We start from the raw sequence: 24,792 nt of genomic DNA on the forward strand, positions 1-24,792 counted from the left end.
GAGACTAGTCAAGGACCATATCACCTCCACCCTACCTGACACCCTAGACCCACTCCAATTTGCTTACCGCCCAAATAGGTCCACAGACGATGCAGTCTCAACCACACTGCACACTGCCCTAACCCATCTGGACAAGAGGAATACCTATGTGAGAATGCTGTTCATCGACTACAGCTCAGCATTTAACACCATAGTACCCTCCAAACTCATCATCAAGCTCGAGACCCTGGGTCTCGACCCCGCCCTGTGCAACTGGGTACTGGACTTCCTGACGGGCTGCCCCCGCCTCCACCCCACTGATCCTCAACACTGGGACCCCACAAGGGTGCGTTCTGAGCCCTCTCCTGTACTACCTGTTCACCCATGACTGCGTGGCCACGCACGCCTCCAACTCAATCATCAAGTTTGGTAGGCTTGATTACCAACAACGACGAGACAGCCTACAGGGAGGAGGTGAGGGCCCTCGGAGTGTGGTGTCAGGAAAATAACCTCACACTCAACGTCAACAAAACTAAGGAGAGGGAGCACCCCCCTATCCTCATCGATGGGACAGTAGTGGAGAGGGTAGTAAGTTTTAAGTTCCTCGGCGTACACATCACAGACAAACTGAATTGGTCCACCCACACAGACAGCATCGTGAAGAAGGCGCAGCAGCGCCTCTTCAACCTCAGGAGGCTGAAGAAATTCGGCTTGTCACCAAAAGCACTCACAAACTTCTACAGATGCACAATCGAGAGCATCCTGTTGGGCTGTATCACCGCCTGGTATGGCAATTGCTCCGCCCACAACCGTAAGGCTCTCCAGAGGGTAGTGAGGTCTGCACAACGCATCACCGGGGGCAAACTACCTGCCCTCCAGGACACCTACACCACCCGATGTCACAGGAAGGCCATAAAGATCATCAAGTACAACAACCACCCGAGCCACTGCCTGTTCACCCCGCTATCATCCAGAAGGCGAGGTCAGTACAGGTGCATCAAAGCAGGGACCGAGAGACTGAAAAACAGCTTCTATCTCAAGGCCATCAGACTATTAAACAGCCACCACTAACATTGAATGGCTGCTGCTAACACACTGACTCAACTCCAGACACTTTAATAATGGGAATTGATGGAAATTGATGTAAAATATATCACTAGCCACTTTATACAATGCTACTTAATATAATGTTTACATACCCTACATTATTCATCTCATATGTATATGTATATACTGTACTCTATATCCTCTACTGCATCGTTATGTAATACATGTATCACTAGCCACTTTAACCTATGCCACTTTGTTTACATACCCTACATTACTCATCTCATATGTATATACTGTACTCGATACCATCTACTGCATCTTGCCTTTGCCGTTCTGTACCATCACTCATTCATATCTTTATGTACATATTCTTTATCCATTTAGACTTGTGTGTATAAGGTAGTGGTTTTGGAATTGTTTTGGAATTGTTAGGTTAGATTACTCGTTGGTTATTACTGCATTGTCGGAACTAGAAGCACAAGCATTTCGCTACACTCGCATTAACATCTGCTAACACCATGTGTATGTGACAAATACATTTGATTTGATTACCAATGATAATCAGCATTTTAAAATCTGGATGAATGATGATTGGTGATGCTGTGATTGCAGACAAGCAGGTGATAGGTCTGGTGGAGAACCAGAGTGACTGGTACCTGGGGAACCTGTGGAAGAACCACAAACCCTGGCCCGCCCTGGGACGAGGCTTCAACACTGGGGTCATCCTGCTCTACCTGGAGAGGCTGCGACGGATTGGCTGGGAGCAGATGTGGAGGCTGACCGCCGAGAGAGAGCTAATGAGCATGCTCAGTACCTCGCTGGCTGACCAGGTCTGTTTATTTACTTTTATTCTATTCTAGTCTATTATTTTTATTCTGAATATTATTAAATACTCTTTAGATCATTACTTTTCTTAACAAATGTTAATATAGGGCAGGGATCATCAACTAGATTCAGCCAATTTTTTTCTTGAACGGATCGTCAGAGGGCCGGAAAATAATTGCAAATAATTTGTAGACTGCAAATTGACTGCAAGAAGCCCAAACAGATATAATGTTAGACTAAAACATCATCATTTCAAACCTTACTCACATTTGCATACAATCAAGTGACTCTCTGTTATGCGTGGAAATAATTGGGAACAGATGTCTTGAATAAAAATCACTTGAAGATGGTTTCCTGATGTTTTTACAGTCTTCTATGTCCAACAATAAAAACAAAAAAAATATATATATATACAGTTGAAGTTGGAAGTTTACGTACACCTTAGCCAAATACATTTAAACTCAGTTTTTCACAATTCCTGACATTTAATCCTCGTAAAAAATTCCCTGGTTTAGTTCAGTTAGGATCACCACTTTATTTTAAGAATGTGAAATGTCAGAACAATTGTAGAGAGAATGATTTATTTCAGCTTTTATTTCTTTCATCACATTCCCGGTGGGTCAGAAGTTTACATACACTCAGTTAGTATTTGGTAGCATTGTCTTTAAATTGTTTAACTTGGGTCAAACATTTCGGGTAGCCTTCCACAAGCTTCCCACAGTAACTTGGGTAAATTTTGGCCCTTTCCTCCTGACAGAGCTGATGTAACTGAGTCAGGTTTGTAAGCCTCCTTGCTCGCACACACTTTTTCAGTTCTGCCCACAAATTTTCTATGGGATTGAGGTCAGGGCTTTGCGATGGCCTCTCAAATACCTTGACCTTGTTGTCCTTACGCCATTTTGCCACAACTTTGGAAGTATGCTTGGGGTCATTGTCCATTTAGAAGACCCATTTGCGACCAATTTTTAACTTGTAGACAGACTGATGTCTTGAGATGCTGCTTCAATATATCCACATAATTTTCTTCCTCATCATGCCATCTATTTTGTGAAGTGCACCAGTCCCTCCTGCAGCAAAGCATCCTACAGCATGATGCTGCCATCCCCGTGCATCATGGTTGGGATGGTGTTCTTCGGCTTGCAAGCCTCCCCCTTTTTCCTCCAAACATAATGATGGTCATTATGGCCAAAACAGTTCTATTTTTGTTTCATCAGACCAGAGGACATTTCTCCAAAAAGTACAATCTTTGTCCCCATGTGCAGTTGCAAACCGCTTCTTCCTTGCTGTGCTGCATTTCAAGTTATGTCGATATAGGACTCGTTTTAATGTGTTTTAATACCGTTGTACCTGTTTCATCCAGCATCTTCACAAGGTCCTTTGCTGTTGGTCTGGGATTGATTTGCACTTTTCACACCAAAGTACATTCGTTTCTAGGAGACAGAACGCATCTCTTTCCTGAGCGGTATGACAGCTGCGTGGTCCCATGGTGTTTATACTTGCGTACTATTGTTTGTACAGATGAACGTGGTACCTTTTTGCGTTTGTAAATTGCTCCCAGGGATGAACCAGACTTGGGGAGGTCTACAATTTTCTGAGGTCTTGGCTGATTTCTTTTGATTTTCCCATGATGTCAAGCAAAGAGGAAATTAGTTTGCCTTGAAATACATCCACATATACACCTCCAATTGATTCAAAATGTCAATTAGCCTATCAGAAACTTCAAAAGCAATGACGTAATTTTTGGGTTTTTGGCTGTTTAAAGGCACAGTCAACTTATTGTATGTAAACTTCTGACCCACTGGAATTGTGATACAGTGAATTATAAGTGAAATAATCTGTCTGTAAACAATTGTTGCAAAAATTACTTGTGTCATGCACAAAGTAGATGTCCTAACCGACCTGCCAAAACTATAGTTTGTTAACAATACATTTTTGGAGTGGTTGAAAAACGAGTTTTAATGACTCCAACCTAAGAGTATGTAAACTTCCGACTTCAACTGTATATACAGTATATAAAAATGTTGGGGTACAAATAAAACCACCCTCGGCCAAAATTCGACCCACGGGCTGCCAGTTGGGGACCCTGATATAGGGTAATCTTATGCCTCAAAGCATACTGCCTCAAAGCATATTGTGTATCCATACTGTGTATGGTAATGTAAGTGTGTTAGACATCTTTAATGAACATTTGGTGCATGTGTAAATGTGAATGTTTACTATTGTGTGCCAGAGTTCTATATGATTTTAATGTGTGTATAATACACTTGTAGAAAGAAAAGGTGCAATCTTGAACCTAAAAGGGTTCTTCGGCTATCCCCAAAGGAGAACGCTTTCAATAACCCTTTTTTAGTTAGAACCCTTTTGAGTTCCATGTCAAACCCTTTACACAGAGGGTTCTACATTGAATCCAATAGAGTAAACATGGAACCAAAAAAATGTATCCCATGGGGACACCGAAGAACCCTTTTGGAACCCATTTTTCAAGGAGGGAATTTCACAGGTGTTTAATGTGAGTGGGTAATCTTGTGCGTAGGACATCTTTAACGCGTTCATTAAGCAGAACCCAGTCCTAGTGCATCAGCTGCCCTGCTTCTGGAACGTTCAGCTGTCTGACCACACACGCTCCGAACAGTGCTACACAGAGGTGTCTGACCTCAAGGTAGGGCTATGCAGTGAAATACACACACACGCGCGCACACACTCAACATAGCAAAATCCCTCACTTATTACCTTATGAATGTACTGCGTCTAGTCATCTGGCTACAGGTCACCATGGTAACATGTTTATGTCCCGTGTCAGGTGATCCACTGGAACTCTCCTAAGAAACTTCGTGTGAAGAACAAGCATGTGGAGTTCTTCAGGAACCTCTACCTAACCTTCCTAGAGTACGATGGGAACCTACTGAGACGAGAGCTGTTTGGCTGCCCCAGCCATGCCACCTCAGAGAGTGTACAAGTGAGTAAAACATTACCTTAACCTCTTCCTCCTACCCTCTAATTTTTCGAACATTCTGTTAGAACATTTCAGCGCCCTGCTACTCATGCCAGGAATATAGTATATGCATATGATTAGTATGTGTGGATAGAAAACACTCAGACGTTTATAAAACTGGTTAAATCACGGCTGTGACTATTACAGAACGTGCGTTTCATTGAAAAGTGCAGGAAAATCTGATCACTGAAAGTGGAAAAATATATCCATCCGCCGCTTCAACCCATTGTTATGGGCGAAAGACATTAAATAGGGCTTCCACACGATGTCAACAGTCTTGTCATTTGCCAATTATTTGTTTCTTGGTCAAACAAACAAGAGACAGGCTTTTTCTTCACGTCTCCGACCGGATATTTTGGTTGAGAAATACACGGACAGTATTTCAAGACGGACCCCTATAGAAAACACTTCGTCTCGTGATTAATTTGATCGCTTATTAACGTTTACTAATACCTAAAGTTGCATTACAAAAGTATTTCGAAGTGTTTTGTGAAAGTTTATCGTCGACTTTTTGAATTTTAAAAAATGACGTTACGTTATGAAACGCTATTTTTTTCCGTTTATCACACAGTCTTCATAGATCGATATCTAGGCTATATATGGACCGATTTAATCGAAAAAAAGACCCAATAGTGATTATGGGACATCTAGGAGTGCCAACAAAGAAGATGGTCAAAGGTAATGAATGTTTTATATTTTATTTGTGAGGTTTGTGTAGCGCCGACTATGCTAATTATTTTGTTTACGTCCCCTGCAGGTCTTTTGGGTGTTACATGCTATCAGATAATAGCTTCTCATGCTTTCGCCGAAAAGCATTTTAAAAATCTGACTTGTTGCCTGGATTCACAACGAGTGTAGCTTTAATTCAATACCCTGCATGTGTATTTTAATGAACGTTTGAGTTTTAACTAATACTATTAGCATTTAGTGTAGCGCATTTGCATTTCCAGAGCTCTAGATGGGACGCCTGCGTGCCAGGTAGGAGCAAGAGGTTAACGTTAACCATAATTATGTGATAATTCAAAACAAATCAAATCACATTTTATTTGTCACTTGCGCCCGGATACAACAGCTGTAGAACTCACAGTGAAATGCTTACTTACAAGCCCTTAACCAACAATGCAGTTTTAAGAAAATACCTTTAAAAAAGTAAGAGATAAGAATAACAAAGAATTAAGAGCAGCAGTAAATAACAATAGCGGGGTTATATACAGGGGGTACAGGTACAGAGTCAATGTGCGGGGGCTCCAGTGTTGAGGTAATTTAGGAAAAATGTGCATGTAACTAGAGTTATTAAAGTGACTATGCATAGATAACAACAGAGAATAGCAGCAGCGTAGAATGGGGAGGACAATGCAAATAGTCTTGGTAGCCATTTGATTAGATATTCAAGAGTCTTATGGCTTGGGGGTAGAAGCTGTTTAGAAGCTTCAACCACTCCAAAAATATCTTGTTAACAAACCTTAAAAATGTTAAAGACATGGAGTCTTTAACATTTTTTAGGGCCTTCCTCTGACACCGCCTGGTATAGAAGTCCTGGATGGCAGGAAGCTTGGCCCCAGTGATGTACTGGGCCGTACACACTATCCTCTGTAGTGCCTTGTGGTTGGAGGCCGAGCAGTTGCCGTACCAGGCAGTGATGCAACCCGTCAGGACTCTCTCGATGGTGCAGTTGTAAAACCTTTTGAGGATCTGAGGACCCATGTCAAATATTTTAAGTCCCCTGAGGGAGAATACGTTTTGTCGTGCCATCTTCATGACTATGTCTTGGTGTGCTTGGACCATGTTAGTTTGTTGATGTGGACGCCAAGGAACTTGAAGCTCTCAGCCTGCTCCACTACAGCCCTGTCGATGAGAATGGGGGCACGCTCGGTCCTGATTTTCCTGTAGTCCACAATCATCTCCTTTGTCTTGATCACGTTGAGGGAGAGGTTGTTGTCCTGGCACCACACGGCAAGGTCTCTGAACTCCTCCCTATAGGCTGTCTCATCGTTGTCAATGATCAGGCCTACCACTGTTGTGTCGTCAGCAAGCTTAATGATGGTGTTGGAGTCGTGCCTGGCCGTGCAGTCATGAGTGAATAGGGAGTACAGGAGGGGACTGAGCACGCACCCCTGAGGGGGCCCCCGTGTTGAGGATCAGCATGGTGGATGCGTTGTTACTTACCCTTACCACCTGGGGGCGGCCCGTCAGGAAGTCCAGGATCCAGTTGCAGAGGGAGGTGTTTAGTCCCAGTGTCCTTAGCTTAGTGATGAGCTTTGAGGGCACTATGGTGTTGAACGCTGAGCTGTAGTCAATGAATTGCATTCTCACATAGGTGTTCCTTTTTGTCCAGGTGGGAAAGAGCAGTGTGGATCTGTTGGGGCGGTATGCAAATGTGAGTGGGATAATGGTGTTGATGTGAGCCATGACCTGTCTTTCAAAGAATTATCTACAGACGTGAGTACTATGGGTCGGTAGTCATTTAGGCAGGTTACCTTAGTGTTCTTGGGCGCAGGGACTATGGTGGTCTACTTGAAATATGTTGGTATTACAGGCTCTGACAGGGAGAGTTTGAAAATGTCAGTGAATACACTTGGCAGTTGGTCAGCGCATGCTCGGTGTACACGTCCTGGTAATCCATCTGGCCCTACGGCCTTGTGAATGTTGACCTGTTTAACCTCTCTTGGATATGCAGGACGCTAACGTCCCACCTGGCCAAAAGCCAAAGAAAATGCAGAGCGCCAAATTCAAATAAATGACTATAAAAATCAAACTTTCATGAAATCACACATGTAAGATACCAAATTAAAGCTACACGGCGAAAGCAAACGATGCTATTATCTGAGAGTAGCACCTCCGTAAACAAAGAGGGGAAAATATTTCAATCCTGCAGGCGCGACACAAAACGCAGAAATAAAAATATAAATCATGCCTTACCTTTGACGAGCTTTTTCTGTTGGCACTCCAATATGTCCCATAAACATCACAAATTGTCGATTATATCCGTCGATATATATCCAAAACGTCAATTTATTTGGCGCGTTTGATCCAGAAAAACACCGGTTCCAACTTGCGCAATGTGACTACAAAATATCTCAAAAGTTACCTGTAAACTTTGCCAAAACATTTCAAACTACTTTTGTAATACAACTTTAGGTATTTTGTAAAGTAAATAATCGATCAAATTGAAGACGGGATTATCAGGAAGAAAACAAACTGACGCTACCTTTCTGGTCACGCGCCTCTATGGAACAGTACCCTTGAAGTGACCTTTGTTTTGAACAGGACTACTTCTAAATTACACAAAGGAAAAACCTTGACCAATTTCTAAAGACTGGTGACATCCAGTGGAAGCGGTAGGAACTGCAAGAAGATCCCTTAGAAATCTGGAGTCCCAATGAAATATCATTGAAAAGAGAGTGACTTAAAAAAAAAGATCTGAATGATTTTTCCTCTGGGTTTCGCCTGCTACATAAGTTCTGTTATACTCACTCACAGACATGATTCAAACCGTTTTAGAAACTTCAGAGTGTTTTCTATCCAAATCTACTAATAATATGCATATCTTATCTTCTGGGGATGAGTAGCAGGCAGTTGAATTTGGGCATGCATTTCATCCGGACGTGAAAATACTGCCCCGTCACCAAGAAGTTAAAGGTCTTCCTCACATTGGCTGCGGAGAGTGTGATCACACAGTCATCCGGAACAGCTGATGCTCTCATGCATGTTTCAGTGTTGCTTGCCTCGAAGCGAGCATAGAAGTTATTTAGCTCATCTGGTAGGCTCGTGTCACTGGGCTGCTCTCGGCTGTGCTTCCCTTTGTAGTCTGTAATAGTTTGCAAGCCCTGCACATCCGACGAGCATTGGAGCAAGTGTACTATGATTCGAACTTAGTCCTTTATTGATGCTTTACCTGTTTGATGGTTCGTCGGAGGGCATAGCGGGATTTCTTATAAGCTTCCGGGTTCCGCTACTTGAAAGCGGTAACTCTACCGTTTAGCTCAGTGCTAATGTTACCTGTAATCCATGACTTCTGGTTGGGTTGTGTATGTACAGTCACTGTGGGGATGACTTCCTCAATGCACTTATTGATAAATCCAGTGACTGATGTGGTGTACTACTCAATGCCATCTGAAGAATCACGGAACATATTCCAGTCTGTGCTAGCAAAACAGTCCTGTAGTTTAGCGTCTGTTTCATCTGACCACTTTTTTTATTGACCGAGTCACTGGTGCTTCCTGCTTTACTATGTGCTTGTAAGCAGGAATCAGGAGGATATAATTATGGCCAGATTTTCCAAATGTAGGGCGAGGGAGGGCTTTGTATGCGTCTCTGTGTGTGTAAAATGCCATTGAAGCCGGTGTTTGGAGGGTATATTGGCATGGCTGTTGCGGCATTGGTGTTGCGTGTCATTATATCCTCCAAACAACGGCTTTGAGGGCATTAGCACTTTTATACAACAGGTTACTAACATATTAAAATAATTATTGACCCACTGCCTTGATTCGGTCTTATGTAGCAAAAACATTTTTTCAAATGTTTGTTTTACATTGGATAAAAGCAGAGACACAGAGCTACAAAATGGTATAGTACACATTGCACTTTTAAGTTGAAAAATGTGTAACCTCACTTTTGAGAAAATGGCCAATGTTTTGGTACCTACTTTGTCTACAACCATTCAGCATCGATGACACACTCTTAAGCTTTAGCCCCAACCATCTATTTAAGAGTTGATCCGAGCGTCCTGTCCTAACAATAGTCAAGCACCCAAGCTAACAGCTACTTCCAACCACAAATAAAGAGAACAGCTCATTGACCATTTTACTCTGTTTAGGCTGTTTATATGTTGGTGACTGCAACTGTGCTGCTTACAACAATTTACAATGTTTACTGACACCAACCATATTCAACGGGTGTTGAGTGTTCGTAAATTCGTCAGTTATTCTGCACTCTGGCACACTCAGACGAGAGTGCTCTGAAATCGGATTAGATAGCCAGTGACAACTGCAGGGTAGCCTAGTGGTTAGAGTGTTGGACAAGTAACCGTAAGGTTGCAAGTTCGAATCCCCGAGCTGACAAGGTACAAATCTGTCGTTCTGCCCCTGAACAGGCAGTTAACCCACTGTTCCTAGGCTGTCATTGAAAATAAGAATTTGTTCTTAACTGACTTGCCTAGTAAAATAAAAAAATATTTTGTTAAGACATGTAGCTAGCTAAACAATGAACCATAATCCCAACTCTTGGCATTACTACCCTGCATGAATCTGCGGGTAGCTAACCAACCAGGTCCAACGCTAGCTACTATAGCTAACATTAGGCTATAACTAGTCAAGTTAATGCCTTTGAGAAGTTAATAATACGATCATACACGTAACAGGAGCTAGTGAGCCAGCCAGCGAACATTAGCTAGCTAGCTAGCTAACAGTACAATTTAATTTGAAATGAAAACGACTTTGTCAAAATTAAAAACGTGTAATATCTGAAAATGTAGCTAGCTAGACTATCTTCTCCGTATACATCATGGATGAATGCCTCTCCCTGTCACGGATGCCATGGTTACCCTTCATTTGAAGATGTAATCCACAGACAGGTGTTTTCTCCATCTCCTTTGCTATCATACTCTAATTCCACTGATTTCAAATCTCAGTCCTCCAGAAAGTGGAAAGCAACACTTATGCAGTTCTACTATGTGATACATTAAAAAAAGCTGTGTTTGACAGGATTACCTACACATACTGACCAGCTCAAATATACAGAAGAGTGCTATATGGCAGACCAATCCGAACTCATCTTTCGGCATATCCAGGCCACTCGTTATCTCAGCCAATCATGGCTAGTGGGAATGTTGCTCGCTTTTTCTGTGGCTAAACCAACTGGGCTCGTAATTGAACAATTGTATTCATATTTACAGATGGCATACAAGTCTGTTATTAACAGTTCCATGTTCCAACGCATTTTGATTAAAAAAGTTTACATTCAATTGGCTCTCCTATGAAATAGTGACCCGCGACATTCATCTAGTTTCCTGAAACGAAAAAACTTTATTTTGGGCCTCCCGGGTGGCGCAGTGGTTAAGGGCGCTGCACTGCAGCGTTAGCTGTGCCACCAGAGACTCTGGGTTCGCGCCCAGACTCTGTCGCAACCGGCCGAGACCGGGAGGTCCGTGGGGCGAAGCACAATTAGCCTAGCATCGTCCGGGTTAGGGAGGGCTTGGCCGGTAGGGATATCCTTGTCTCTTTGCGCACCAGCGACTCTTGTGGCGGGCTGGGCGTAGTGCGCGCTAACAAGGTCACCAGGTTTCCTCTGACACATTGGTGCGGTTGGATGTTTTCACAAAAACAAGAAAAGCATTCAAATAAAATAATTTACCTTTGAAGAACTTCGGATGTTTTCAATGATGAGACTAGCAAATAGATAGATAGCAAATGTTCATTTTTTCCAAAAAGATTATTTGTGTAGACGAAATAGTTTGTTCATCACGTTTGCAGTCACTTACAACGCCAAACTTTTTTCCAAATTAGCTCCATAATATCGACAGAAACATGGCAAACGTTGTTTAGAATTAATCCTCAAGGTGTTTTTCACATATCTTTTCGATAATCTATCAGTGGTGGCAGTTGGCTTCTCATCAGAAGCAAACGGAAAAAATACTGCAGCTGGAGATTACGCAATAATTGCGACGGAGGACACCAAGCGACCACCTGGTAGATGTAGTCTCTTATGGTCAATCTTCCAATGATATGCCTACAAATACGTCACAATGCTGTCGACACCTTGGGGAAGCGACAGAAAGCCTAAGCTCATTCGTGGCCCATTCACAGCCATATAAGGAGTCATTGGCATGAGGCGGTTTCAAAAAATGCGGCACTTTCTGATTGGCTTTTATCTGTTTTTTTCTGTAACATCAGTTCTGTGGCACTCACAGACAATATCTTTGCAGTTTTGGAAACGTCAGAGTGTTTTCTTTCCAAAGCTGTAAATTATATTCATAGTCGAGCATCTTTTCGTGAAAAACGGGAACGTTTTTCATCCAAAAATTTAAATAGCGCCCCCTATATCCAAGAAGTTAAGGAAGCGATAGGAAAAGGAATCTGGTTCATATCCCTTTAAATCCAGCAAAGCGAGGCTGTGGAACATGGAGTTTTCAAAATAGAAGCCACTTCCTGTTTTGATTTTCCTCAGGGTTTCGCCTGCAATATCAGTTCTGTTATACTCACAGACAATATTTTGACCGTTTTGGAAACCCTGAGTTTTAGAGTGTTTTCTATCCAATACTAATAATAATATGCATATATTAGCAACTGAGACTGAGGAGCTGGCCGTTTACAATGGGCACCTTTTCATCCAAGCTACTCAATACTGCCCCTGCAGCAATATGAAGTTAATAATGTATAGATCAAGATTATGCCCCCTTTGATATAAGGGTTCACTTTAAAAAGATAATATAGAAAGGAGGTAGGTGGTAGGTGGGCGTGATGGGAAGGTACTGGAGTATGAAGATACAAAACTACGCAATTGCAGGTATCTAATGAAATGGGATCCAGTAATTAAACTTTTGTACTAACTGTTCCAAAGATGAAAAATCCTTACCAATGTACAAGTCGTTCAGTGAGGAGATCCCTTTTCCAGACCAGAAATGAAATGCACGGTCTAATACTGATGGAGAGAATGTATGGTTCTTTAATAATGGTGCAGAAGTTGAAAGTTCACCGAGATCAAACGATCGCCTGAACTGTTTCTCACTAGTGTTTTTAGTGTATTTGGAGACAGGCTCAGCTAATGCAAGTCTTGAGAAAAGTAAGGCAGCTAAGGAGGTTGGGCCACAGGTCAACCATTTCGTACCTGTAACATCAGGGGTATCTGTCATCCAATATAGAATGATTCATATATTAGCTGACCAGTAATAATATTGAAAGTTCTGAAGTGCCTTACCAACCTGGGAACGAGATCTCTGCAATGTGCTCTTACGTATCCAAGGGTTTTTCTTGTACCAGATGAAAGCATATATCAGTGTATCTATGGAGATAAAAAAAAAATATATATATATACACTGCTCAAAAATAAAGGGAACACTAAAATTACACATCCTAGATCTGAATGAATGAAATATTCTTATTAAATGCTTTTTTCGTTACAAAGTTTAATGTGCTGACAACAAAATCACACAAAAATGATCAATGGAAATCAAATTTATCAACCCATGGAGGTCTGGATTTGGAGTCACACTCAAAATTAAAGTGGAAAACCACACCACAGGCTGATCCAACTTTGATGTAATGTCCTTAAAACAAGTCAAAATGAGGCTCAGTAGTGTGTGTGGCCTCCGCGTGCCTGTATGACCTCCCTACAATGCCTGGGCATGCTCCTGATGAGGTGGCGGATGGTCTCCTGAGAGATCTCCTCCCAGAACTGGACTAAAGCATCCGCCAACTCCTGGACAGTCTGTGGTGCAACGTGGCGTTGGTGGATGGAGCGAGACATGACGTCCCAGATGTGCTCAATTGGATTCAGGTCTGGGGAACGGGCGGGCTAGTCCATAGCATCACTGACTTCCTCTTGCAGGAACTGCTGACACACTCCAGCCACATGAGGTCTAGCATTGTCTGGCTGTTCCACTGGATGTCATAAGGTGAATGCACCAATTTGTAAGTCGCTCTGGATAAGAGCGTCTGCTAAATGACTTAAATGTAAATGTAAATGTCTTGCATTAGGAGGAACCCAGGGCCAACCGCACCAGCATATGGTCTCACAAGGGGTCTGAAGATCTCATCTCGGTACCTAATGGCAGTCAGGCTACCTCTGGCGAGCACATGGAGGGCTGTGCGGCCCCGTAAAGAAATGGCACCCCACACCATGACTGACCCACCGCCAAACCGGTCATGCTGGAGGATGTTGCAGGCAGCAGAACATTCTCCACAGCGTCTCCAGACTCTGTGACGTCTGTCACGTGCTCAGTGTGAACCTGCTTTCATCTGTGAAGAGCACAGGGCGCCAGTGGTGAATTTGCCAATCTTGGTGTTCTCTGGCAAATGCCAAACGTCCTGCACGGTGTTGGGCTGTAAGCACAACCCCCACCTGTGGACGTCGGGCCCTCATACCACCCTCATGGAGTCTGTTTCTGACCGTTTGAGCAGACACATACGCATTTGTGGCCTGCTGGAGGTCATTTTGCAGGGCTCTGGTAGTGCTCCTCCTGCTCCTCCTTGCACAAAGGCGGAGGTAGTGGTCCTGCTGCTGAGTTGTTGCCCTCCTACGGCCTCCACATCTCATGATGTACTGGCCTGTCTCCTGGTAGCACCTCCATGCTCTGGACACTACGCTGACAGACACAGCAAACCTTCTTGCCACAGCTCGCATTGTTGTCCCATCCTGGATGAGCTGCACTACCTGACCCACTTTTGTGGGTTGTAGACTCCGTCTCATGCTACCACTAGAGTGAAAGCACCGGCAGCATTCAAAAGTGACCAAAACATCAACCAGGAAGCATAGGAACTGAGAAGTGGTCTGTGGTTATCACCTGCAGAACCACTCCGTTATTGGGGGTGTCTTGGTAATTGCCTATAATTTCCACCTGTTGTCTATTCCATTTGCACAACAGCATGTGAAATTTAATGTCAATCAGTGTTGCTTCCTAAGTGGACAGTTTGATTTCACAGAAGTGTGATTGACTTGGAGTTACATTGTGTTGTTTAAGTGTTCCCTTTATTTTTTTTAGCAGTGTATTTTGTTAGGAATACATTGAAGTAAGTATAAAAGCTTAAGTAAAACATTAGTTTTAACAATGCTATTTCTTCCGGCCAAAGAAAGAGAAAGTAAATCCCGCCGTTCAAGATCCTGTTTCAGGCGGAGTATCAAGGGAGGGAAATTGGCATTATAGAGATCTTTTAAATTGTGTGTGACCCAAATTCCCAAATATGTCTGTGTAGTCACTCTGAAGGGCACATAGCTAAAACAAGTTTGCGTGGCAGAAAGATTAATAGGCACCAATTCAGTTTTTTGTAGATTAACTTTATAATGAGGTGCGATGCGGAATGTGGCTTTAACCAATCAGCATTCAGGATTTGCACCACCCATTGTATAACATTTAACAAACCACTCCCTAATACCTCAAGTAGGTTTTAACATTCACCATACCTTTATTCACTATACTATCATGGACATCCAGACAGAATACAACAGAGTGTGCAGGTGTGCCGCATGCTCTCATGAAACCATGTTAGCCTATTAGAGGGAATATTTATTTCTGAACATGGGTTTTGACCTCCCTCTGTCCATCCCTCTCCAGTTACAAGGAGCTCTGGAGGAGCTGGATGAAGACGACCAGTGTTATGACTTCCGGCGGGAGCGAATCACAGTGCACCGCGTGCACCTCTACTTTCTGCAGTACGAGTACACGCCCACCGGGGACGACACGGACGTCACGCTGGTCGCACAGCTCTCCATGGACAGGTAAACACTCAACTTATAGCTCTGACTCAACTGGCCTTTGGTTTACTAGTTATTGGAGATGTGAGCTTGAATTCATTATCACGTTATGGCTAATCAGGAGTGCAGCTCTCTACAAATATGATTGTATTTTGCTTATTTCTCTACTTCTTCCTCTTCCCTCTCCTCCATCTTTTCTTCTCTACTTCCACCACTGCCTTTAATATCATTATACATGCTTGTGATACTATACTACTCTGTTTGTATTTTATGTCATCTCTATTTCTCTCAGGTTACAGATGCTGGAGGCCATATGTAAGCACTGGGAAGGCCCTATCAGCCTGGCCTTGTACATGTCAGACGCCGAGGCCCAACAGTTCCTGCGTTACGCCCAGGCCTCCGAGGTGCTGAAGAACCGTAAGAACGTGGGATACCATATCGTTTACAAGGAGGGACAGTTCTACCCTGTCAACCTGGTGAGAAATGTGGCCCTGAGGAACGCCAACACACCCTATGTGTTCCTGGCAGACGTGGACTTCCTGCCCATGTACGGCCTCTATGATTACCTCAGGTGAGTCGTAGTTCTTCCCAAAGATGTTCCATCATAAACATAGACAGAACACTGGCTGGGATTTTTTTTTGTTTTTGTCATTTAGCAGCCATTTTATTCCAAAGAAATGTACAGACAACATATGTATGATGTTCATATGTGTTGCCAGCAATGCATTCCTACCTACTAGTGGCAGCTGTGGCTCTAGCTGATGAAGAGTATTCATTGTAAATGAATGGTTTCTCTATCGTACCCCCACAGAAAGTCAGTGGTCCAGTTAGACATGGCCAACACTAAGAAGGCTCTGGTGGTACCGGCCTTTGAGACACTGCGCTACCGCCTCTCCTTTCCCAAATCCAAAGCCGAGCTACTCTCCATGCTGGACATGGGGACCCTCTACACCTTCAGGTACACCAGCACTAACAGCTCACCCCATTGCTCAATCTGGCTTGTAGATCAGGAGGTTTGAATGGCCCTTCTGAAATAGACCCCGATGACATAACTTGGAACAGCCATCCTGATGTTGATACTATGTTTGTTACATTGATACATTGAAGTCATTTGATAATATATACAGTACCAGTCAAAGGTTTGGACACACCTTCTCATTCAAGTTTTTCTTTATTTGTAATATTTTCTGCATTGTAGAATAATAGCGAGGACATCAAAACTATGAAATAACACATGGAATACTGTAGTAACCAACATTTTTTGGATTTGTTAAACAAATCAAAATATATTTTATTTTTGAGATTCATCAAAGTAGCCACCCTTTCCCTTGATTACATATTTGCACACTCTTGGCATTCTCTCAATCAGCTTCATGAGGTAGTCACTTGGAATGCTTTTCAATTCACAGGTGTGCCTTGTTAAAAGTTAATTTGTGGAATTTATTTCCTTCTTAATGCATTTCAGCCAATCAGTTGTGTTGTGAAAAGGTTGGGGTGATATACAGAAGATTGCACTATTTGGTAAAAGACCAAAGTCCATATTATGGCAAGAACAGCTCAAATAAGCAAAGAGAAATGACAGTCCATCATTACTTTAAGATATGAAGGTAGAAAGTACACTTTATAAAATCCCTAGGTGTGTCCAAACTTTTGACTGGTACTGTATACAGTGCATTCGGAAGACAATCAAAACTCTTGACTTTTTACACATTTTGTTACGTTACAGCCTTATTTTAAAATGTATCATATAAATAAAATCCTCTTCAATTTACACACAATACCCCAGAATGACAAAGCGAAAACAGGTTTTTATAAATGTTTGAAAATGTATCAAAATAGCACTATTCAGACCCTATGCTATAAGACATCCTGTTTCCATCGAGTCCACCTGTTTTAAATTCAATTGATTGAACATGATTTGGAAAGGCACAAACACACCTGTCTATATAAGGTCCTACAGTAGACAGTGCATGTCAGAGCAAAAACCAAGCCATGAGATCGAAGGAAGCGTCCGTAGAGCTCCAAGACAGTATTGTGTCAAGGCACAGACCTGTCAAGGGGTCTGAATACTTTCCCAAATGCACTTAATGCAATCTTGTTCAAAACTATTATTTACACACCTGCACACTTCTCTTTCTCCTTGCCTTCCCCAGGTATCACGTTTGGACCAAGGGCCATGCTCCTACTAACTACGCCAAGTGGCGGACAGCCACCACACCCTATAAGGTGGAGTGGGAGGCAGATTTTGAGCCCTATGTGGTGGTGAAGCGGGACTGCCCTGAGTATGACCAGCGCTTTGTGGGCTTTGGCTGGAACAAGGTCTCCCATATCATGGAGCTGGATGCACAGGTACAGTATGGAGGATAATGGTGGGGAGTTAAAATATAATATATTCATTTTCCTCCAGGACACATTATCACACCACAGTACATTTGCACACGTTGGGTAGACCAAACAACCATAGCAGACAAGACGGGCAGACAAAGAGATGTAGTTAAAGTCTACATATGCTCATTTGTTTATGGCTTGTTGAGAAGAAAAATGTTTGTTAAAGTTATTGTTCACATTTTATCCTCAGACTCTACTCCCAAATAATTTGCACATAATAACTCCTTTTAATTTAAATTTAATTCAAAACCTCAACTCATCTTTGGAATTCAGTTAAGGTTATGCTAATGATTAGAGCAGATTTGATTCGCAGTAGACCTCTGTTATTAGGTTTAATGCTTTCGCTAAGTCAGGAATAATAGCTATTGTAATGGCCCATAAATCAAAGTCGAGCCGTGACATTTCAGTGTTCAGCACCTCAGAGCAACGAACGTGACTTTGTTTCTCGGGTCTTAAATTATTCAGTCACAGCCGGGACTGCAGATGAGTATTAGCTACGTAGCTAAAATGTGGTGCCTGTTGTATACGGACCGTGTCCAATAAACAAATAAAATAAAACACGTTTTCACCCCTTTCCCACCCCCCAGGAGTACGACCTGATGGTTCTGCCCAATGCGTTCATGATCCACATGCCACACGCACCCAGCTTCGACATCTCCAAGTTTCGCTCCAGCCCGGGCTACCGCTACTGCCTGCAGACCCTGAAAGAAGAGTTCCACCAAGACCTGTCCCGGAAGTACGGCGCAGCCGCCCTCAAGTACCTCACTGCTCAGAGGAACATCTAAACCAGGACTCCCAAGGGCCACTGGGCTCCATATCTAGGGCCCCAACGGCCCCACTGGCCCCCATGCTGCTCCCTGGCAAGTCTGAAGGGGTTTGGGAATATTGGCAACTATCCTCCAATATCTCAACTAATCTTGGATATCAAGATGGAGCTTTAAAGTCTTGTAGAAATTTCTGGAGATGTGTTAAACTTTCTGGGGTGGTTTGGGCTGGGATGACCCACCCAACTATGCTAGAATGGATTATGGCCCAAACTGGAATAAAAAAAATGAACCAAACAGAACAGACATGACAGTTGTCGCAAGATGTTGGGCTCACTGGGAAGACGTTCCTCTGAGAGGGATGAGTGGTTGACTGCTTTAAGCCAGGGAGGAAGTGACGATTATCATGATTTGTTCTGACAATCAGGGCCTTTTCTGAGGAAAATACATTTCAAATCAATACGACCACATGGGATATCTGTACCTGGAACTCAAGGACAGGACATTTGGGAAACACAGAACTTAAAGAAGGGGAAGTTGCATCTTCCCTGGTTTCTTCAAGGGGACGAATCGGAATCACGTTCGGAAGTGACCAAACGAACTGGATAAACGTTTAAGCCTTATAATTTTCCATTATATTTAATAAGATATTTCATGATATCAGTATTTTTCTCAAATGTAAATGATTAGCAATTAATAACAAACAAATATGGCATATATATGTTTTGATTATGATATTGCATTATAATTCAATTCTATTTCCTTTCTCTATTTTTGGGCCCCCCTGAAAGGAAAGAGTATGTCCTTGTTTGAAAGCCTCTGAAGGATTGAGCGGGGAGAATAGCCAGGCATCATGGTTAAACTGGACATTGTGTATGTGTGTGCACTCACTGACTAAATGAGCTGCTCACTAAGTCACCATGCTATGCCATACTACATTCTTACCACTCAATGTCATATACTTTTCTCTTTCCTCTACATCATACTAATATCATCATGCATCTAAATAATATATACATACAGTATCAGTCAAAAGTTTGGCCACACATACTCATTCAAGGGTTTTTCTTTATTTTGACTATATTCTACATAGTAGAAGAATAGTGAAGACGTTAAAACTATGAACCAGCACATATGGAAACATGTAGTAACCAAAAACCAAAAAAATGTGTTAAACAAATCAAAATATATTTGATATTTCAGATTCTTCAAAGTAGCCACCCTTTGCCTTGATGACAGCTTTGCACACTCTTGGCATTCTCTCAACCAGCTTCATGAGGTAGTCACCTGGAATGCATGGAGGATGGGGAATAATTTAGGTGTACCTAATTTGTGGAATTCATTTTCTTCTTAATGCGTTTGAGCCAATCAGTTGTGACAAGGTTGGGGTGGTATACAGAAGGTAGCCCTATTTGGTAAAATAAAAAGTCCATATTATGGAAAGAACAGCTTAAATAAGCAAAGAGAAACAACAGTCCACCATTACTTTAAGATATGAAGATCAGTCAATCGGGAATATGTCAAGAGATTTGAAAGTTTCTTCAAGTGCAGTCACAACAAACATCAAGCGCTATGATGAAACGGCACTCATGAAGACCGCCACAGGAAAGGAAGACTCAGAGTTACCTCTGCTGCAGAGGATAGGTTCATTAGAGTTAACAGCCTCAGAAATTGCAGCACAAATAAATGCTTCACAGAGTTCAAGTAATAAGATACATCTCAACATCAACTGTTCAAAGGAGACTGTGAATCAGGCCTTCATGGTTGAATTTCTGCAAAGAAACCATTACCAAAGGACACCAATTAGAACATGAGACTAGCTTAGACCAAAAAACACGAGCAAAGGACATTAGACGGGTGGAAATCTGTCCTTTGTTTTTTCAACGCTGTGTCTTTGAGAAACAGAGTAGGTGAATGGATGATCTCTGCATATGTGGTTCCCATCATGAAGCATGGAGGAGGAGGTGTGAGGGTGCTTTGCTGGTGACACTGTCGGTGATTTATTTAGAATTCAAGGCACATTTAACCAGCGTGGCTACCACAGCATTTTATAGTGATACGCCATCCCATCTGGTTTGCGCTTTCATTTGTTTTGCAATAGGACAATGACCCAACACACCTCCAGGCTATGTAAGGGCTATTTGACCAAGAAGAAGAGTGACTGCAGAGTGAAAGAAAAGCAGCCAACAAGTGCTCAGCATATGTGGGAACTCCTTCAAGACTTTTGGAAAAGCATTCCATGTGAAGCTGGTTGAGAGAATGCCAAGTGTGCAAAGCTGTCATCAAGCCGAAGGGTGCCAACTTTGAAGAATCTAAAATCTATTTTGATTTGCTTTTAACAAATGATATGCTTTTTTTGTTGTTTACTTCATCATCTCGTGTGTGTTATTTCATCGTTTTGATGTCTTCACTATCATTCTACAATGTAGAAAATAGTCAAATAAAGAAAAACCCTTGAATGAGTAGGTGTGTCCAATCTTTTGACTGGTACCGCATAGGTGTTAATATTAAGATTCTTGTTTTTCCTTCTGCATATATTTATCCCCTCTAAGCCAAATATGCACCCAACTTCAGTCAAAAATACAAGTCACCACTGATTGGGACCATCGCAAACAGACCCCAAAAAAATCTAAATAGCAACAACAAAAAAGCATCTCGCCAGAAATGCAATGGCTGAAAATAAACAGCCTGTTGTTGAATTGTTAACAATCACTACAGAAATGCCATGAGCGATTGGAGCATTACCAGTGCCATGTCGAGATGAGTAATACACTGTATGCTATGTGCCATCTACTGTAACAAACCTTGTCATCTACCAAACAAGCCGTTCTCCTTTTACGATGAACCTTTCGCCTTTTCTTTAAAACTTCATTCCTTTTTCTATTGACCCATTCCTTGTTTTCTTTTTCGTATACCACCAGGAAACCCACTTCTGTTCTCACAAACCATCTCTTCTTTCTCTAATCCGAACCCCTTCCTAAATCTCTATATGCTACTACTACTGTTTTGAACTCTATAGTACACATAATCCATGGGACAACCGGGCAGTAACAAATCAACCTTTCAACCCCAATGAACCTACCACTCCAAATGCCAAATATTAGGTATACGCCTAAAGTCACGAGAAACGGCACAAGTGTTCAAGTCTATTTGCTACTGTAATGACTTTGTAATGACTGAATGGTTACATATAATGCCACTATGGGGTCGGCACATACAACACAACTACGGGATGGGCACATACCCTGCATCGTTACTATGGGTTAGGTATATACACAGCTGCCATTGAATTGGCTACCAAGGAATGGATCAAGACACCACCTCTCCCTGCCACCTTCCATGCCTCCCACAACCCCTGTCGACTGTTCTGAGTGCAGTAAATGCTAGTGCCTTTGCTGTATTGTGTAACTGGATATTGATTGTACTGCTGTACGTTACCAATGGGGCCTGAGGATAGTCAGGCACTCTATTTATTATTGTCGACTCAAATCAATCATATTTTTCTATGTCGGGGACAAAGTGCTTTAAATAAATATGCCCTTTTTCAACCAGTTTGTCTGAGGTTTGTCTCCATTGGAACATAAGTGGAACGGATTGAAGGATATGGTATCACCACTATAAGTGTGGAATTATATACACATTATTTATTTTCAGAGTTAATTGGTTTTAAAACATCAAGGATTCTCCTCTCATTCATGTTTTTATATGAAGACATAATCTATGCAATGACTTCACACACACACACACACACACACACACACACACACACACACACACACACACACACACACACACACACACACACACACACACACACACACACACACACACACACACACACACACACACACACACACACACACACACACACACACACACACACACACACACACACCACCAAGGAGGGAAAACAAAACAAATTGTAATTCTCCGTCAGCTGTTTGTTATCTTCTGTGACATTTATTACCAGCCTGAAAATTGAATTGTCTCTTATAGATGTACTGCTTGTCTTAAAGGAAATAATCGGCCGCCAGGCAGGCAGTTTTCTTTCACCAAAAAATAAACTAAAAATGGTTTAGCACGTCTTCATATCCACTTTCCCATCTCCAATATCTTCAGAAACAATAGTAATCTATGAAAACAGTTGTGTGTCACTCCACTGCATAAACAATAAAAAGTCTGATATTTTCACGTTACAAAAGGTAGAATGGATCACCGAGATGATCTATTAATGGGCATTGACTCACAGAAGGCACAACTAATCTGCAAATCATCATGACCTAAGTATGATTGAATTGCTGAATACGGATCATTCAAAGATTAGTGGGAAAAAGTCAAATACAAATGATATACTTACACTAAACATTTAAAAAAACTTTAACAGGGGCCATTGTCGAACTAAAAGACTAGACATAATGCAATAAAGTATCTGTATTCTCCTTACGAGAACGAAAAGGGATATATTGGGCTGATCTAGCATAGAGCTACATTGTCGTTAATGGCCTTTTCAAGGAGCCACATCAGACCATATCAAACCATTAGACTGATACATTGGGTATTCACAATTAAAAAATGAATTATCTTCAATGACATTTCTTGACCTTTGCATGACCCCCTGGTAGTGATAACCAGCTAAAGACTTGTTTGACCTCTCAACATATACAGGGTCAAGTTGTTCTGAAGTTCTTCCAAGCCGATCGGAGGGAAGAGATGTAGGGCATCTTGAATGGATGCGATACTTCTTTCAAATTTAATTAAACACTTTATGTAAACCCTCTTTGTATGGACAAATTTACACCACCCTCACTTTCTCCTTCCCTCCATCCGTCCCTCCTTTCCTTCCTCTCCCTCTCTTATCTGCTCGCTAATAATGGAGTAATTGCTGGATGTGGTCCTTTATGACGTTATGAATCATCTCGCCCACTGCGCACATTAGACGGGCCTGACACAAGCACTCTTAATATAACAGGAGGTCACATAAGACCAACCACGTAGAGGCGTACTGGAAGCTTCTCAAGAGGAGAGTCGGCAACATAAAGCTTCAAAAATCCAGCAGAGGAATGTACTCTTGCTTTACATTGAATTTCAGATAGGTGTTTATGAAAACGCTGACTCTATTTGGTTGTTCAAACTTGTTCTAATTTGTGATTCGTGAATGGCTGGCAAAATTGGTTTGTTTCTAGTTATGAAATGCTCGGCGTGGAAGCATGGAGGTGAGCCATGAGCGCTATTTTTTTCTACCCATGTTTGTTTAGACTCCTTTTGTTTTTTTGTTCCATTTGCTTTGCAGAAGCTTAAACCGTGTGCTAGGTTAGATATATTTAGAAAGAGTTGAGCCTTTGTGCTCCAAACAGACACAATCTTGAGTTACACAACGGTTTCTAAGATTGCCTATCAATGTACAAAGAGAAGGAAATTATTCAAAGTGTTGCAAATGAGTTGGATGATGTGATCAATGATGTTCTGTTTTAGATATATTTTCCCCCAGTTTCCAAAAAACAAAGGGGTCAACAATAAAGTTAGCAAACTGTAAACTTGGAAAATCTAGAGGGTATGCAGCAAGATTCGGCCGAGGGCAATTTTTTGAAATTGATGATAATTTTTACACTGCAAATTGAGCTGAAATAAGCCCAAAATAGATTTGAAAATAGTAACGTCATACCTTGATTATCTTCAGACACAATCATGTATGTCTCTTTTTTTTACGTGTGGGAATACTTGGGAACATATTTCCTTAATTAAATGAATTTCTTGCTGTATTCCTGGTGATGTTATATTATTTTTTTGTACAAAAAACTGCCCAAGCAAGTCTCTAATTATTGGTGTCCTTTATAAGTTGTTTCTTTGCAGCAATTCGACAATGAAGGCCTGATTCACACAGTCTCCTCTGAACAGTTGATTTTGAGATGTGTCTGTTACTTGAACTCTGGGAAACATTTATTTGGGCTGGAGTTTCTGAGGCTGGTGACTAATGAACTTATCCTTTGCAGCAGAGGTAACTCTGCGTCTTCCTTTTCTGTGGCGGTCCTCATGAGAGCCAGTTTCATCATAGCGCTTGAGGATTTTTGCGACTGCACTTGAAGAAATGTTCAAAGTCCTTGAAATGTTCAGGATTGACTGACCTTCATTTCTTAAGGTAATGACGGACTGTCATTTCTCTTTGCTTATTTGAGCTGTTCTTTCCATAATATGGACTAATATTGTATTTTCCCAAATAGGGATATCTTCTGTATTCCAGCCCTACCTTGTCACAACACAACTAATTGGCACAAACGCATTAAGAAGGAAATAAATTCCACAAATGAACTTTTAACAAGGCACACCTGTTAATTGAAATGCATTCCATGTGACTACCTCATGAAGCTGGTTAAGAGAATGCTAAGAGTG

At 41.9% G+C, this 24,792-nt stretch overlaps 1 protein-coding gene across 3 annotated transcripts in view; it reads left to right on the forward strand.

The window, feature by feature from the left end:
* Positions 1–21,956, forward strand: part of LOC118402930 (xylosyl- and glucuronyltransferase LARGE2s) — a 179,516-nt gene extending 157,560 nt beyond the window's left edge. For all 3 annotated transcript variants that reach the window (XM_035801305.2, XM_035801315.2, XM_035801323.2), the window contains 8 exons: positions 1,642–1,859; positions 4,388–4,513; positions 4,655–4,810; positions 15,114–15,277; positions 15,546–15,824; positions 16,065–16,211; positions 17,407–17,602; positions 18,229–21,956. In XM_035801305.2, coding sequence (XP_035657198.2) covers positions 1,642–1,859; positions 4,388–4,513; positions 4,655–4,810; positions 15,114–15,277; positions 15,546–15,824; positions 16,065–16,211; positions 17,407–17,602; positions 18,229–18,426 — 1,484 coding nt within the window. In that variant the 3' untranslated portion in view covers positions 18,427–21,956. The remainder of the gene's footprint in view (positions 1–1,641; positions 1,860–4,387; positions 4,514–4,654; positions 4,811–15,113; positions 15,278–15,545; positions 15,825–16,064; positions 16,212–17,406; positions 17,603–18,228) is intronic.
* Positions 21,957–24,792: the final 2,836 nt, after the last annotated feature.

The sequence above is a fragment of the Oncorhynchus keta genome, chromosome 2 (assembly GCF_023373465.1).
Source record: "Oncorhynchus keta strain PuntledgeMale-10-30-2019 chromosome 2, Oket_V2, whole genome shotgun sequence".
Lineage (NCBI taxonomy): Eukaryota > Metazoa > Chordata > Actinopteri > Salmoniformes > Salmonidae > Oncorhynchus > Oncorhynchus keta.